This window comes from Astyanax mexicanus, chromosome 11 (genome assembly GCF_023375975.1).
Source record: "Astyanax mexicanus isolate ESR-SI-001 chromosome 11, AstMex3_surface, whole genome shotgun sequence".
In the NCBI taxonomy this organism is placed as follows: domain Eukaryota; kingdom Metazoa; phylum Chordata; class Actinopteri; order Characiformes; family Acestrorhamphidae; genus Astyanax; species Astyanax mexicanus.
In genome coordinates this window covers 3,491,954-3,507,700 of record NC_064418.1, presented here as the reverse complement: position 1 = coordinate 3,507,700, position 15,747 = coordinate 3,491,954, and the positions used below count along the sequence as shown (strand labels likewise).

General features: G+C 39.4%; 1 protein-coding gene across 3 annotated transcripts in view; it reads right to left on the bottom strand.

Moving 5' to 3' along the window:
* The window catches only part of ankrd44 (ankyrin repeat domain 44), a 41,786-nt gene that overhangs the window by 6,011 nt on the left and 20,028 nt on the right, over positions 1-15,747 (bottom strand). For 2 of the 3 annotated variants that reach the window (XM_022680637.2, XM_022680639.2), the window contains exons 11-27: positions 15,608-15,690; positions 12,991-13,108; positions 11,531-11,599; positions 11,129-11,269; positions 9,154-9,219; positions 7,902-8,013; positions 6,957-7,028; positions 6,382-6,583; positions 6,173-6,260; positions 5,857-5,974; positions 4,193-4,412; positions 4,003-4,090; positions 3,829-3,912; positions 2,606-2,751; positions 2,370-2,452; positions 1,513-1,595; positions 362-453 (exon numbers count right to left, since the gene is read on the bottom strand). In XM_022680637.2, the coding sequence (XP_022536358.2) occupies positions 362-453; positions 1,513-1,595; positions 2,370-2,452; positions 2,606-2,751; positions 3,829-3,912; positions 4,003-4,090; positions 4,193-4,412; positions 5,857-5,974; positions 6,173-6,260; positions 6,382-6,583; positions 6,957-7,028; positions 7,902-8,013; positions 9,154-9,219; positions 11,129-11,269; positions 11,531-11,599; positions 12,991-13,108; positions 15,608-15,690 (1,865 nt within the window). The remainder of the gene's footprint in view (positions 1-361; positions 454-1,512; positions 1,596-2,369; positions 2,453-2,605; positions 2,752-3,828; positions 3,913-4,002; positions 4,091-4,192; positions 4,413-5,856; positions 5,975-6,172; positions 6,261-6,381; positions 6,584-6,956; positions 7,029-7,901; positions 8,014-9,153; positions 9,220-11,128; positions 11,270-11,530; positions 11,600-12,990; positions 13,109-15,607; positions 15,691-15,747) is intronic. The other variant, XM_022680638.2, reaches the window with a different exon arrangement.

Here is a 15,747-nt window from a genome sequence, read left to right as displayed (position 1 = left end):
GACAGAGGGACAAGGGACATGGGACAAAAGACAAAAAAAAAGGTGCAGGGAGGTGGGTGGGTGGGTGGGTGATTGGGTGGGTGGGAGAGAGCAAGCATTCCATTATTACACAGCCAACGAGACGAACAAGACAGGGTCAGGACGCAAAAGGAGACGCAAACATAAAAGCATCGCAAAAAACTGCACAAAAGAGCACAAATGCTCCAAACAAAAGAGGAGGAAACTTCTTTTTTTTGGTTTGTTTGTTTTAAGGGAACAGATAGAGGCAGACACAAGCTGTAGAAAACCTCATCCTACAGTCTAAGAGTCTAAATCCCTACAGAGAAGCAGGCCGCATGCAGCTACGGCGCTGGACACACACCGTTCTCGTCCAGAACCTGCACACTGGCACCGCGGGACAGCAGCTCCTTCACCGTCTGCTTCAGACCACTGTGTGCAGCCAGGTGGAGAGGACTGAAATAAATAAACATAACAAAACTTTTTAAAATACAACTTTCTCCACCTGGATTTACTGTAAGTAAGTAAATGATGTGGGGTTGGTTGGTTGATGCTGCAGTTGGTCTGCAGGTTTAGGTTCAGCAACAGTATGTGCTGAAAGAATGAGGTCAGCTGACTACCTGAATATACTGAATATAGACCAGGTTATTCCTGGATCAATGGATTTTTTTTATTCTCCAAGATAAGACAATATCAGGATTCTTTGTGCTGGAATTGTGAAAGAGTTCAGGGTTCAGGGAGCACGAGATCATCATTTATCATTTTCACACATGGATCCAGATCTTAACCTCATTGAGAATCTTTGGGATAGAGTGCTGGATGGAGAAGAGCTGCTTTGTGCAGTGGTCAGACTCTACCATCATCAATGCTGCTGCAAGATCTTGGTGAAAAATGAATTAATGCAACACTGGATTTAATCTTGGATAAATCTTGTGACATTGCAGATGCTTATTGAAACAATGCCACAGTGAATGTGTAAAGCTGCAATCTGAGCTAAATGAGGTTCAACCAAATATTAGAGTGTGTGACTTTTTATCTTGGCCAGGCAGTGTGTAAGCACTTCTTAAAGGTAAAACAGAACGGTGGAACAGGTGAACGATAGAAGTGAGAGGTAAACTAATAGCAAATAGATGAATGTGGGTCAGTATTAGGGCTGTGTATCGGCAAATGCCTAGTGATACGATACACATCTCGATACAGGGGTTAAGATTCCATATATTGCAATATATATTGGTACACTGTAAGCAACACAATACATTGCAATTGTTTAAACCTTAATAAACACTTTAGATAAATAAAATAAACTGTTATAGTATAAAAACCCATATTTATAAAATCTGAATAAAATAGGAATTTACTTTTTAATGTAATCAGAACAGCGGTATAGTACAACACTGCTCTCTAGTGGTTGAGATTTAAACACAACACAAAACCACTGTCTCACACAATCTTTACATCTAAACTAACGAATAAACCAATAATCCTTAAATCCTCGTATTCAATAAAAACACTTACGTCTGGAGTGCAGAATTTGTGGCCTTTACTATTGTGGTATCTGGAAGTTTCTCCAAAATTAACAAAGCACAGTCCTCCTTTCCCTGTTAAAAAAGGTAGGTAGGTAAGTAGACATTAAGCTTGACAGGCACTGGAATCTACAAGATTATATATATTTAAAATACAGCAGAAAGTCATGTCTCCAAAAATGAGTTTGGATGGCCTCCAGTCATTAAAACTAAAAAAGCAAACATCAGCTACAAGCTATTTCTAGTTACAGTAAAGTAAATTATTTTTCACACTATAAGGCGCACCGGATTATAAAGCGCATTATGGGACACTAGTAAGGAACAGGGGTGTCGCCATGTTTTTCCTCTAATTAAGGCTAAGTCAAGTTAGGTAAACAAAACTAAGTGAGTAAAGTGTTTACGTTTATTTATAGTAAGCTTAGATATCCAGATTTCCACTAAGGCTGGGTGCAGCAGCATTAGCATTAGCAGCTAAAGACTGAGGAACCCTGAGCGTTTTGGTAAGCCAGGTCAATATTAGCTAGTGGTTCGTTCCATGTAGCTTGTTTTAACACGGTAAACATGGAGACTACAGGCCGATAATACTCACCTCTGAATGACAAAAGAACTAGAGCTTAGCATGGTTAGCGGCTAATGCTAATACTGCTCCAGCCTCGTTACTGGAGAACTAACTGTATAACGCTGTACTACAGCAGAGTGACTTTACTGCTCATTACAACCTGACTGGTAAAATTCATACATAAGGCACCAGATTATTTTTGTGAAAATTAAAGGATTTTAAGTTTGTCTTATACTGCAAAATATACGGTAAGTAAAATACATTCACAAATGAGTCTGATGGACACTCACTTTACTGCAAGCGAGGTGTAGAGCAGTGTTTCCTTTTTGGTCTGTGAGACTCAGGTCTGCGCTGGCGCTGGTGAGAAGAGCCTCTGTTCACAGTGGACAAATCACACATTATCTCACATTATCTCACATTATCTCACATTATCTCACATTATCTCACATTATCACACATTATCTCACAGCTGTTCTATAATCAGTGAGAACAAGATTAGAATAATGAAGAAAAACCTGCTTCATACCTACAACTCCGACTGCTCCTCTCTCAGCTGCCATCATGAGCGCACTGCGCCCTGATTGGTCCACAGCATCCACAGGAGCATCATGGGCCAAGAGCAGCTGAACACAGTCCACATGGCCGGCAAACGCAGCGGCATGAAGAGGCGCCCTACAAAAGATTACATCTGTGTTCATTTTACCACCGTCTCAACAGAAAACTTCAAATTCACACAGAATTCACATTTTATATGGATCCAGGAATTGTGCAGTGTTGTGAAATGGAAGAGGATCACATGCATTATTATAGAATTCCCAATAAATGATCTATCCATCCATCTATCCATCTATATATCCATCCATCCATCTATATATCCATCCATCCATCCATCCATCTATATATCCACCCATCTATATATCCATCCATCCATCCATCTATATATCCATCCATCCATCTATATATCCATCTATCCATCCATCTATATATCCATCCATCCATCTATATATCCATCCATCTATATATCCATCCATCCATCCATCCATCTATATATCCACCCATCTATATATCCATCTATGTATCCATCCATCCATCCATCTATATATCCACCCATCTATATATCCATCCATCCATCCATCTATATACCCATCCATCCATCTATATACCATCCATCCATAGATATACCCATCCATTCATCTATATATCCATTCATTCATCCATCTATATACCTATCCATCCATCTATTTATCCATTCATCTATCTATATACCCATACATCCATCCATCCATCCATATACCCATCAATCCATCTATATACCATCCATCCATCCATATACTCATCAATCCATCTATATACCATCCATCCATCTATATACCCATCCATCCATCCATCTATCTATCTATCCACCTATCCATCAATCTATCTGTTAAGTCTAACTGTACACTAAGATTTTATAGAATCTAGAGGTTTTTTTTTTTGAGAATTTATCCTTGTTAAACTTCCCTTAAGACCCTTTATTACATTAATACTTCATAATTCTATGGTATTTTTCCCCTTACTTCCTCAAGTATGGCTGCTGTCAATTCAGAACTTCACATGTTCCTTTTTTGTTTATTTATATCTTTACTTTTTCACTCCTTGTTTGTTCAAAAAATAAGATGTTCTGGATAGGGATGTATACAAAATCTAAATGTAAAAGTTAACTTAAGCAACATATATCAACCCATCAAATACTCTTTACAGCACACTCACCTGTCCCTGGAGTCCTTACAGGTCACTATCTCTGAGCCCATGGCTTCCAGCAGAAGCGTGGCACAGGACTCGTGATCATTCACTCTATTAGAATACAGAGAGACATATTGTTAAAACTAAAGACTTAAAAGAATAGAGAAGAGTTTTTGTTCTTTAAAAAGGGCAAAAACATACACAGCACAGTGCAGAGGGGTGAAGGGGTTTCCATCGAAACATCTGCAGCCTTTCTGTTCTAGTAGAACCTCCACACAGCCCTCGTGACCTACAAAACACACACTTAGTATTAGTGTGGGTCACGCTTAACTGCAATAACTGCTTCTACTGCATTTTATATAACTTTAACTGCAGAGTGTTTATTACTGACCGTTATAGCAGGCCCAGTGTAGGGGTGTGTAGCCCTGGTTATCTCGTAGTGGAGGCGTCGGGGGCTCAGAACAGGCTATACTCAGCAGTTCACTCAGCCAGGATGCGTGGCCCCTCGCTGCAGCCAGGTGAAGAGCTGTGCGGCCCTTAGAGTCCCCCAGCAACACTGAGGCTTCCTGCTCCAGCAAACACTGCACACACTCCTCCTGCCCACACAGCAACTAGAGGAGAGAGAGAGAGAGAGAGAGAGAGAGAGAGAGAGAGAGAGAGAGATGGTTAAAAAGTCAATAATTCTAAAGAGAAGACAGCTTTTGTTATATCACCAATATCTAGAGACAGAGGAAGTAACAGAAAGAGACACAGAGAGATACAAAAAGAGAGAGAGATAGAGAGAGACAAGGAGAGACAGAGAGGGAGAAAGAGAGATACAGATACAGAGGGAGACAGAATACACAGATAAAACAGAATAAACAGATACACAGAGATACACAGAGAGAGAAAAGGACCAAGAGAGAAAGACAGAGATACAGAGAGAAAGAAAATACAGAGAGAGAGAGAGAGAGACAGTAAGAAAGAGAGATACAGAGAACAAGAGAGATACAGAGGGATATGGAGAGATACAGACAGACACAAAGATTCAGAGACAGACATAGAGAGAGAGAGAGGGATACAGTCAGATAGAGAGAGAGAGATACAGAGAGAGATACAGAGAGAGACAGAAATACAGAGATACAGAGGGATACAGTCAGAGAGAGACAATGAGAGAGAGACAGCAAGAGAGAGAGAGAGAATGAGATACAGAGAGAGATAAAAGGAGAGATAGAGAGAGACAGAGGAAGAAATACAGAGATACAGAGGGATACAGTCAGACAGACAGAGAGAGAGAGAGAGAGAGAGAGAGAGAGAGAGAGAGAGACAGTAAGAAAGAGAGATACAGAGGGATATGGAGAGATACAGAGACAGACACAAAGATTCAGAGAGACAGAGAGAGAGAGAGAGGGATACAGTCAGATAGAGAGAGAGATACAGAGAGAGAGAGATACAGAGAGAGACAGAGAGAGAGACAAAGAGATAAAGAGACAGACAGATAGAGAGAGAGACAGAAATACAGAGATACAGAGGGATACAGTCAGAGAGAGACAGCGAGAGAGAGAGAGAGAGAGAGAGAGAGAGAGAGAGAGAGAGAGAATGAGATACAGAGAGAGAGATAAAAGGAGAGATAGAGAGAGACAGAGGAAAAAATACAGAGATACAGAGGGATCCAGTCAGACAGACAGAGAGAGACAGACAAAGAGAGACAGCGAGAGAGAGAAAGCGAGAGAGAGAGAATGAGATACAGAGAGAGAGATAAAAGGAGAGATAGTGAGGGACAGAGGAAGAAATACAGAGATACAGAGGAATACAGTCAGAGAGAGACAGAGAGAGAGACAGAGAGAGATAAAAAGAGAGCAATAGAGAGAGACAGAGAAAGAAATACAGATACAGAGGGATAAAGTCAGAGAGAGACAGACAGAGAGACAGTGCGCACGAGAGAGAGAGAGAGAGAGAGAGAGAGAGATACACAAATAGAGAGCTACAGAGAGAGAGAGAGACATACAAAGAATACAGAGGAATACAGAGTGATACACAGAGAGAGAGATACAGACACATTTCCATTACACTCACTCCTAAGTGAAGGGCGGTCAGTCCCTGATGGTCAGCTGTGTCCACACTGGCCTCTCGCTCCAGCAGCAGAGATACAGCATCCACATGACCCCCCACCACCGCCAGCATCAGGGGGGTCCTGACAAAAACACACACACATACAACAAAGCTTTTCTTACACAGTCCCACTCTTACACAGACCACCACTAATACTATCACTATCACATATTTAGGCACATGTGCTTTAACACCCTTTAACAGACTGTACACACACACACACACACACACACTGCTCCTGTGAATAATTAATGAGAATAGTTAATGAGAGGTTACTCACTGTCCCTGAGAATCAGCTGCTTCCACCAGGTCTGCACAGTCAGAGTCCTCCAGAAGAAGGCGCACACACGACGTATGACCGTTCATCACTGAGACAGAAAGAGAGAGAGAGAAAGAGAGAGAGATCCACTCTGTTACCTGCTGTAACCTGTGCCCTTCATATACAATGCCCCTCATACACTCACTCACACACACAGCGCTGTGTTTTACCTGCGAGGTGGATGGGAGTGCGCCCTCGGCCGGAGTCTCTGCTGCGTGGCGAGGCCCCGTGGTTCAGCAGGGTCAGGGCACAGTCAGTGTGGCCCCTGAGGGCAGCCAGGGCCAGAGCAGTGCGGCCCACCTCATCCCCCTGATCCACCTCACAGTGACCCTGCAGCAAGACCTCCAGAGCCTGGGCATGACCATGATACGCCTACAGCACATAAACATACAACAACACACACACACACACACACACACACAATGATTATTCTAATGCTAAACAGTAATAAGACTGATCTCATTCTGATTGGCACTAAGTCAATCCTTAATCAAACTCCCCCTCTCTCTTTGACAGTGGTGATGTAGTAATTTCTCTGAAAAAAGTCTGAAATTTGGGTGTCCTCCTTGATTCCACTCTTTTTTTCATCAGCTCCGCAGTAAAAACGATGTACTTTCATTCGGGCAGAAAAGCTAAAATTTGACGATCCCCTTCACAGTCCACTGCTGAAATCTTATGCTAAAAACTATGCTAAAATGAGGAGTGGAGTGTGTGCATGTGTGTGATGTGCACTTTTATTACTCACGGCTAGATGAAGGGGACTCCTAGTGCTGGAACTCTCCATCTCATCCTGATGGTTCTCCTCTCTTTCCAAGAGCTTTATCATCAGCAAACAAAATCAACAAAATCAACAAAATTAACACAAAATCTAAATTCTAAACGCAGAGAAATACTAAAAGACTAAAAGTGTTTAAAGAAATCACCAGCAAAGGGAGCAGTTTAACACTGTTGCTGTCAGTAATGTACACAACATATATATATATATATATATATATATATATATATATATATATATTGTCATATTTATTGCAATATTTTGACAAAATGAACCAGACGATGAAGACTTGAAATGAATGCTTTTCCTATACATGTACACCGTCCAATTAAACAGGATTAATCAAACATTTATTTAAACATTATTGATATCCACAGTATGGTTAGAAAAGTATATTGTGCCTCACAATCACAATAATCACAATTTTATTTACTTATTTCTATTTTTTTTCCCCTTTCTCCCAATTTAGCGAGGCCAATTGTCCCACTATTGGTGATGCCACAACACCAAAAGGGTGAGGACTAGCACATGTGAAGTCAGACTCTATTTTTGAACTGCTGCTCATGCAGCATTGCCGAGTAGCATCACAGCGCTAACGCTCGGAGGAAAGCGCAGCGACTCGGTTCTGATACATCAGCTCACAGATGCAGCCTTGTGCTGATCCACATCACCCTAGGAGTGATGAGGGGAAAGAGCGCCATCTACTGTAGCGCCATCTACCCACCCAGAGAGGGCAAGGCCAATTATGCTCTCTCAGGGCTCCGACAGCTGATGGCAAGCTGCATGAACTGTATTCGAACCAGCGATCTCCCGAACATAGTGGCAGCGCTTTTGACCACTGGACCACTTGGCGCTACAATTATCACAATTTTGATATAACAAAATATTACTTCAGTATTAGTATTTATGTCTCACCAGCTCCAGGCAGTGTCTGTGGCCATAGGCAGCAGCATAGTGAACAGCACTATAGCCCTGCTTGTCCTTCAGTGAGGCAGTGGCTCCACTCTTCAGCAGGAACTCAAGGCACCTACACACACACACACACACACACACACAGTAGACTCAGCACAGTCAGCTAAAACCAACACATTAGGGGAAGCAGGAGTGCAGACAAGGAACAAAGACATCAGATGCTGGCATGGCGTGAAAGCAGGACAGAGACAGCGAGGGGAAGGCCTCAATATGCAAACAGTAACTGATAGTCTCCAGAGTTCACCACTTATTCAAATACAGCCCTAAAACTGATAAAAGGAGTGCAACGTGGCAAGTGTTTTCATTTTGCTGAATGCTGAGTACACATACACACCATACCTGCATGTAAAGAGAAAGCATAGGGTCATGCACAAGTCCTATTAGTTTTATACAGGATTTATTTCTACAGTATGTGTGTTTTCTTATTAACAGTACAGCAAATAATATTAGAACAAATACAAATAAACATTCATTACTTAAACAAATGGCTACATAAAAAAATAAATCACATATTTTAGAGAGGAGTCCCCTAAGCTCAAACTAGGGGTGTGACATATTGTTTCGTACGCAATAATATTGCCTACATATAAAAGAAAATTGTGATCGATAATTATCGCATCAGGGTATTACTTTTTTTTGCTGTTTTTAGCAAAATAAAAACTAATATTATTCTCTTTTCTATTATATATCTACTAGAGACAGATTATATCTGTCCAGTATTAATTATTATTTACTTTATCACAGGATATATGGATATATATGGAGTGCATTATTATTAGTATCATGACTTTCTGGATCACTGACTCGGTTAGGAGTGTGCCAAATCATATCGTATGCAATAATACATTTTTTTTTTAATTTTTCTGCAGTCGTTTTCTTGACATATATATAAAATAGCATGACATATAGTGATATTTTCCTCAAACTCGTTAATTTTGATTTTATGGATTTTACATCCTGGTTTCTCTGCCTTTTTTCCCTACAGTCAGGACTTTGGATTTGTCCTAGAAAAAAAATGTCCAAATGCAAACAGAGACACACACACACACTGATACGAGTGTGCGAGTGTGTAAACACAGACTACACTGCAATGTTAGAACAAATAGGACTCGTCAGACCAAAAAGCGTCATCAGTTAAAAGGACAGAAAGCAGAGCAGCCTGAAGGCCGAGCTCCATCCATCTCAGTGCACTCACAGAGCTGCCTCTTTCTCCTTCTCCGCCTGCACTCCAGGACTCTCCGGCTCCAGGGCTACACGTCGCCTTTACAAAACACACACACACACACACACACGCACAGAGTAAATCATCAAATCAGTATAAGATTGCTTGGTTGTTGGGGTTTTATTGCCACTTCAGCACTTACAATTGCAAGAAAAAGTAGATGTGAACCCTTTGAACTATATGGATTTCTGCATAAATTGGTCATTAAATGTGTTAATGTGTAAATGTGCCGACTGAAGCTCAACAGAGGATGGATGATGCAACAGGACAACGACCCAAAACATAGAAGTAAATCAACAACCGAATGAACGGATTCAACAGAAGAAAATAAATACTGGGCCTTCTGGAGAGTCCTGACCTCCTGAACCCAACTGAGATGTTGTGGCATCATGACCTCAAGAGAGTGATCAATTCACACCAGATATCCCATAATATTATAGCTGAACTGAAACAGTTTAGTGAAGAGGAATGATTCAGAATTCCTCCTGACCGTTCTGCAGGTCTGATCTCTAACTACAGGAAATGATTGGTTGAGATTTTTGCTGCCAAAAGAGGATCAACCAGTTATTAAATCCAAAGATTCACATACTTTTTCCTTCTCCTTGTGAATATTAACATGTTGTGTTCAATAAAACCATGCAAAAATATGGTTTTCTGTGTGGTATTAGTTTAAATAGACTGTGTTTGTCTACTGTTGTGACTTAGATGAAGATTAGAACACATTTAATGACCAATTTATGCAGAAATCCAAGTAAAGGATCCCAAAGGGTTCACATATTTTTTCTTGCAACTGTATTATATACTTATGTATCTTAAGTATCTTAAGATCTTCCACGTTGTTTATTTTTCCAAAAAAGGTCTTTTTTTCGTTCTTTTCTGGTTAGTTTGATTGTCTTATATGGTAATACGCAGGACAGTCGATGAGGATGTGTTTCATCGTTAATCAGTATAGGAAATAAATGGATGGCACCTGCTCACACAAATCTGCTAATATTTGACCAACAGCAGTAATCAGTGACCAAAAAACATGTGTAGAGATGAGCACAGAGTAGCCCTGTCCATTCAGACCTGCTAATTCTAAAGTAGCCGACCCATTTACTTTAATAATTGTAGGTGATCAGAACAGTAGAGTAGGTACCGTCTGACGTCAGCGCTGCCTGCGCCTGGGCACACACTAACAGGGATTAAAAATACCCCAAGGTTGCCATGGAAACGGGTATATGACTGTAGTAGTGCAGAGATGAGCTGTGTATCAGGGGTGAATGAGGAATGACTGAGGATGAGGAAGCTGGCACTGACTAATAAATGATACTGATCATAGCTAGCTCACTCATGTTGCCCTTAATCAGTAATTGCCTATAGCTATTAGCTGACTCTTCTTAATGCACATTTAAAAAAAAGAATAATAGTTGAAATAAATAAAGTAAATGAAGGGCTGCATGCAATCATTCGATTCTCAACTTTTCTCATAGTTTGTAGAATAATGTATTCTGAAATTTTGTTATGTACTTTATTCACAATAACTACCTTAAACACTTAAAAATGAGAATTTTTGCACATTTGTTTTCCACATTTTGACATCATGCAAATCTGTTGTTCTCTGCAGTGTGTAAGACATTTAATGAGAAATGTGTATATAATAATATAATAATTTAATATACTGTATAATATATATTTAATATAATAATATAATAATATAATATACTGCTATGAACAAACGCAGTCTCTGCTGCTCCATGCTGTTTACACACTAAGAGCATGTTATGTGCAGCGTTCACTGCTCACATCTGCGCTGCACATCCCATTAAAAACACTGTGTTAAAATGCGCAGTGACAAATTTTCAGCGTTCAGTGTTCAAGCAGCTTCACACTGCTATATGTATTGCAGTTATCGGACAGCATAGAAACACATTTACTTGCATAAACAAACATATTCATTTAGGTGCACCTTCTGTCCAGGTCAGAGGCAGCAGCATAGTGCAGGGCAGAGCGCCCCCACTGGTCAGTGGCATTAATGCAGGTACCGCATGACACCAGAGTCTCCAGGCACTGAAAATGACGACTGGCAGCTGCATAGTGGAGAGGAGTCCTGTAATCATGTATATATGCACACACACCCATACATACACACACACACACACACACACGCACAGTAACTGGATTAGACCGGAGAGTTGTATGTTATGGATCAGTTATTAGAATTAGTTATCTACTTTACACTACATTACATTAGATCTCAAGTATTACACATCAGGTTAATGATTGAATAATCAATCAATCAAACACATGATTTAAACACAAATTTAGGAAAAAAGGTGACGATGTGTGTTGCATGTGTGTATAATCTGACCTGCCGTGTTTATCCGTCCGGTTGTGATCTGATCCACTGCTGAGCAGCAGCTTCACACACTCCACATTTCTTCCAGAGAAAAAGAAAAGAGGACCATGAAGCATGCAGAGTAATAGATACAGGACTACAATCTGTAATTATAGAACTACAAAGGTTGCCATAATGCTAAATTGATATAAATATGAATGCAAGTTAAATGCAAGCCAAAAAATTAAGTAAGCTATCCAAATAAAGCCGTACTGAAACAAAAAACATAATTATAGAACCACATTTAAAAATGATCAACTGCTTATTTCCTAAAGCTTTATTTGTTTATCATATGTTATACAGTTTATAGGGCTGTCAAAATGAATGCAGATAATCTGGAAACTTTTTGGATTGCCTGGTGACACATAAGCAGTTTTGTTTAGTGATGTAACACATCAACGCTTACTGTTAAATTCATAAGGTAGATTTAATTTAATTGAAGTTTAGGCGCTCTCTTTTCTTTAATCTGTTAGATGTGGAATATGGAGCTAGACTAGCATTTATTTTCTACATTAAAACTCTCAGTTAAACTCAGCAACTCACAATAAATTCTATTCTAGTTTTAAAAGCATCAAAACAACCCTAAGATATTACAATACAGTAAATAAAGGATCTAGTCTACCAGAACTAAACCATTTTACACTATTATTTTGTCCCCTTCTCAAATACAGTTAAGCATTGATTTTATCCATAATTTAGTCACAGAATATTTTTGTGATTAATACAATTATTTTTATAAGGGTTTGGCACCAATAAAACAAATCTAAGTGTTTCCAACACTGATTTTTTTTTCACATTTAAACACCCATTATCAAAATCTTAGTCTTAGGAAAGAAAAAGTGTGAATCATCGCAATTAATCACAGAATTCTACTGAGATTCATTAAATCATTTTTAAATGATTGACACCACTAGTAATTTATCATGTTTCTGTCAACACTAGGGGTGGGCGATATGGCTCTAAAATAATACCACGATATTTCAGGGTATTTTTGCGAAAACGATATACTTGGCGATATAGGAAAACTAAAATAATTCATTCATTTCAGGAATATAGTATAAGAGTATAACAGTATAATCATAATGTGGCAAAATAAATAATATAGCATAAAATAATATAATGCAGCAAATAATATTGCAGAATATTTAGTGCATGCATATAAACTGCAAACTAAAACAATTATACAATAAATACACCTAAAGCTTCACAGTAAATAATAGACTACCGGTACTTTTAAGACAGAACATCCCTATTATCACAATATGGATTTTTAATATCATGATATTTCTGTGTCACGATATGTTGTATACGATATAATATTGCCCACCCCTAGTCAATATGTCCTACAGTCACTGTCTCAGACAGAGCGTAATGCCGGTGCTGCTCTCTGTCAGACCCAGTCAGCAGAACCAGCCTGACCCAGACGCACTCACCCTCCAGCAGCGGCGGCGTGCAGACAGGTCCGCCCCAGGCTGTCCGGGGTGTCGATCTGGAAGCCTGCACACAGGACCGAGTCGTTACTGAGCGGGCAGATTATGCTATACCTCCGTCCTGAGGGTGGATGGAGGGATGAAGAAGAAGAAGAAGAAGAAGGGCACGGAGGAGACAGACAGAGGCAGCAACACCAGCAGACCCAGGGGAAGAGAAATAAAGGAATAGAGGGAATGAGGGAGAGAGAAAGAGAAAAAGAAAGAGAGGAAGAGACGGGTGTTAGAGTGTAGAATATCCACAGACCCAGCCTTAAAGCGATAGTTTAATGAAAAATAATCAAACTTACATAATTATCCTTTAACACTTCTGGTCCACAGTATGCCTGTTTATATATTTGTCCACATGAGCTACAAAGCTAATGTGGCTAAATAGTGAATGCTTATTCAGACCAATTAGCATCATGCTAACTGCATGATCTCAAAGCTAAAAAGAGCAGCAGGAGCTGCATCTTAAAGCATTTTTGTCCATTTTAAAGACAACAGAATGTCATAGCTTAAGTCAAAAACCCCCAAAATTAAAAAAAATAAACAAAAATACAGTGGTGTTTTAAAGTTTGTAAACCCTCTAAATCTTTTTTTATATTTTTTGCATAAATATAAAATCTAGATAAAGAGAACCCAGTTAAACACATGAGACAAAAATATTATACTTGTTTATTTATGGAGAAACAATCCAATATTACATATTTGTAATAGTGAGTGGCAAAAGTATGTGACCCTCTAGGATTAGCAGTTCTTTTAAAGGTGAAATAAGAGTCAGGTGTTTTTTATTTTTTTTAATAAATTAGAAGGGATCTATGAATGTCTGCTCTTCACAACAGGTTTGTGAAAGTTTATTATGGCACAAACAAAGAAGATTTTTCTTGATGTTCATCAAAAAACGAAGTGTTTGGACTCGAACCCTTAAAAACCATTATAAATATTAGTTACATTAGCTTTAAAGCTATTAATCAACAAACTAACCAAGCAAACCTTGGACACCTGAATTATTTCTGAGGTAAATTGTCAGATTGAGATTTTTCTCAGGACTACTGCTTTAAGATTATAAGTGATCAGGCATGCGTGAGAGACACAGACAGAAGCACGAACAGAGGGAATTCAGTTTTCAGCAGGAAGAGCTCCTCCAGCAGTTAATCAAAGCCTCTCTTCAAGGTTTCAAACTATAAACTAAGAATCCTGCAAAAGCTGAGCAGCTCAATCCCGAGCAGCAGAGCGGCAGAGCGGCAGAGCAGCATGCAGAAACACAAACGTCATGCTGTGACACTGAGTCTACTGCTCACACAGCTTCCAGATCACATCAAACATCATGTAGAAGATCACAACTATGCAAACTATGATCGGGGCTGCACAGCCTGTATGCATTAAAAGTGTGATTAGGGAGCAGAGATAAGTGAGTTTTTGTTTTTTTTGTTTTTTTTTTTTATGCCAACTGAGGATGGTCAATAATTTTTTAATATACAGTACCAATTAAATTCAGCGTTTTTTATAATTTTAAAATGTTCTGCATTGTAGATTGATACTAAAGTCATCTAAACTATGAAATATGAAAACATATTGAATTATTTGATAAACAAAAAAGCTGTTAAACGAATCAGAACATGTTTTATATTTGCTTAGATTAGACAGTTTTGCACATCTCTGCTGGATTTTCTCAGTCAGCTTTATGAGGTAGAGTCACCTGGAATTCAGGCTTTCAGTTAACAGCTGTGCTGAACTCATCAAGAGTTAATTACTTGAATTTCTTGTCTCTTAATAAAGTGTTTGAGAGCATCAGTTAAAGTAAAGTAGGGAAGAGGTAGAGTTACAGGTATACAGTGAATAGTGAATATTTGAGTAATGTTAATTATGTCATATTAAGGTCAGTCAATCAGAAAAATTTGAAGAACTTTGTAAGTATCCTCAAGTGCAGTCACCGTAAAGACAATCAAAAACATTATGATGAAACTGGCTCTCATCAGGACTAGCCCAGGAAAGGAAGAACAAGAGTTTTCTCTGTTGTACAGGATAAGTTCATCAGAGTTAGCAGCCTAAATAACCCGCAAGTTAACAGAACCACAGTATTTTGGTTTGTTTAACACTTTTAAGTTACTACATGATTCCTTATGTGTTCCTTCATAGTCTGGATCACTACACTATTTATTTACAGTGTAGAAATGTGAAACCAGCACCGTTTCCACCAACAAAAGTAGGTTCTGAAACCAAGAACGTTTGTTCGCAGCGGAACCCGAAGAATACTATGTTCTTCAGCACAAACCGTGACTGCTTCTGTTCACCGCCACTGTGCAGCGCCCTCTGTTGATGACGTATGATGTGACATTTTGACGGTTCCACTAAAACTGGTGGAAACTGAAAAGCACCACGGTTCTTTTAAGCATTATAAGGTCCTTGTAAGAGTTCTTTTGGTGGAAAAGCGCTAACTAGAGACAACACTGTAAGCTCTCAGCTGCAAACAGTTTCAGAAAGTTTTCAGAATGGTGCCAAATGTATTGTAACCCAATTCTAACGTACAGGAGAATTTTTAAGTCAAAGTGACTCTTTAAATCAGGACACGCAGAGGTACCTGAGGAGAGAAGCTTCCGGCAGCAGTCAGCATGAGCATTCAGAGCAGCCAAGTGCAGCGGGAACATTCCATGAACTCCTCTCCTGCACAGAGAGAGAGAGAGGGAGAGAGAGAGAGAGAGAGAGAGAGAGGGGGAGAGA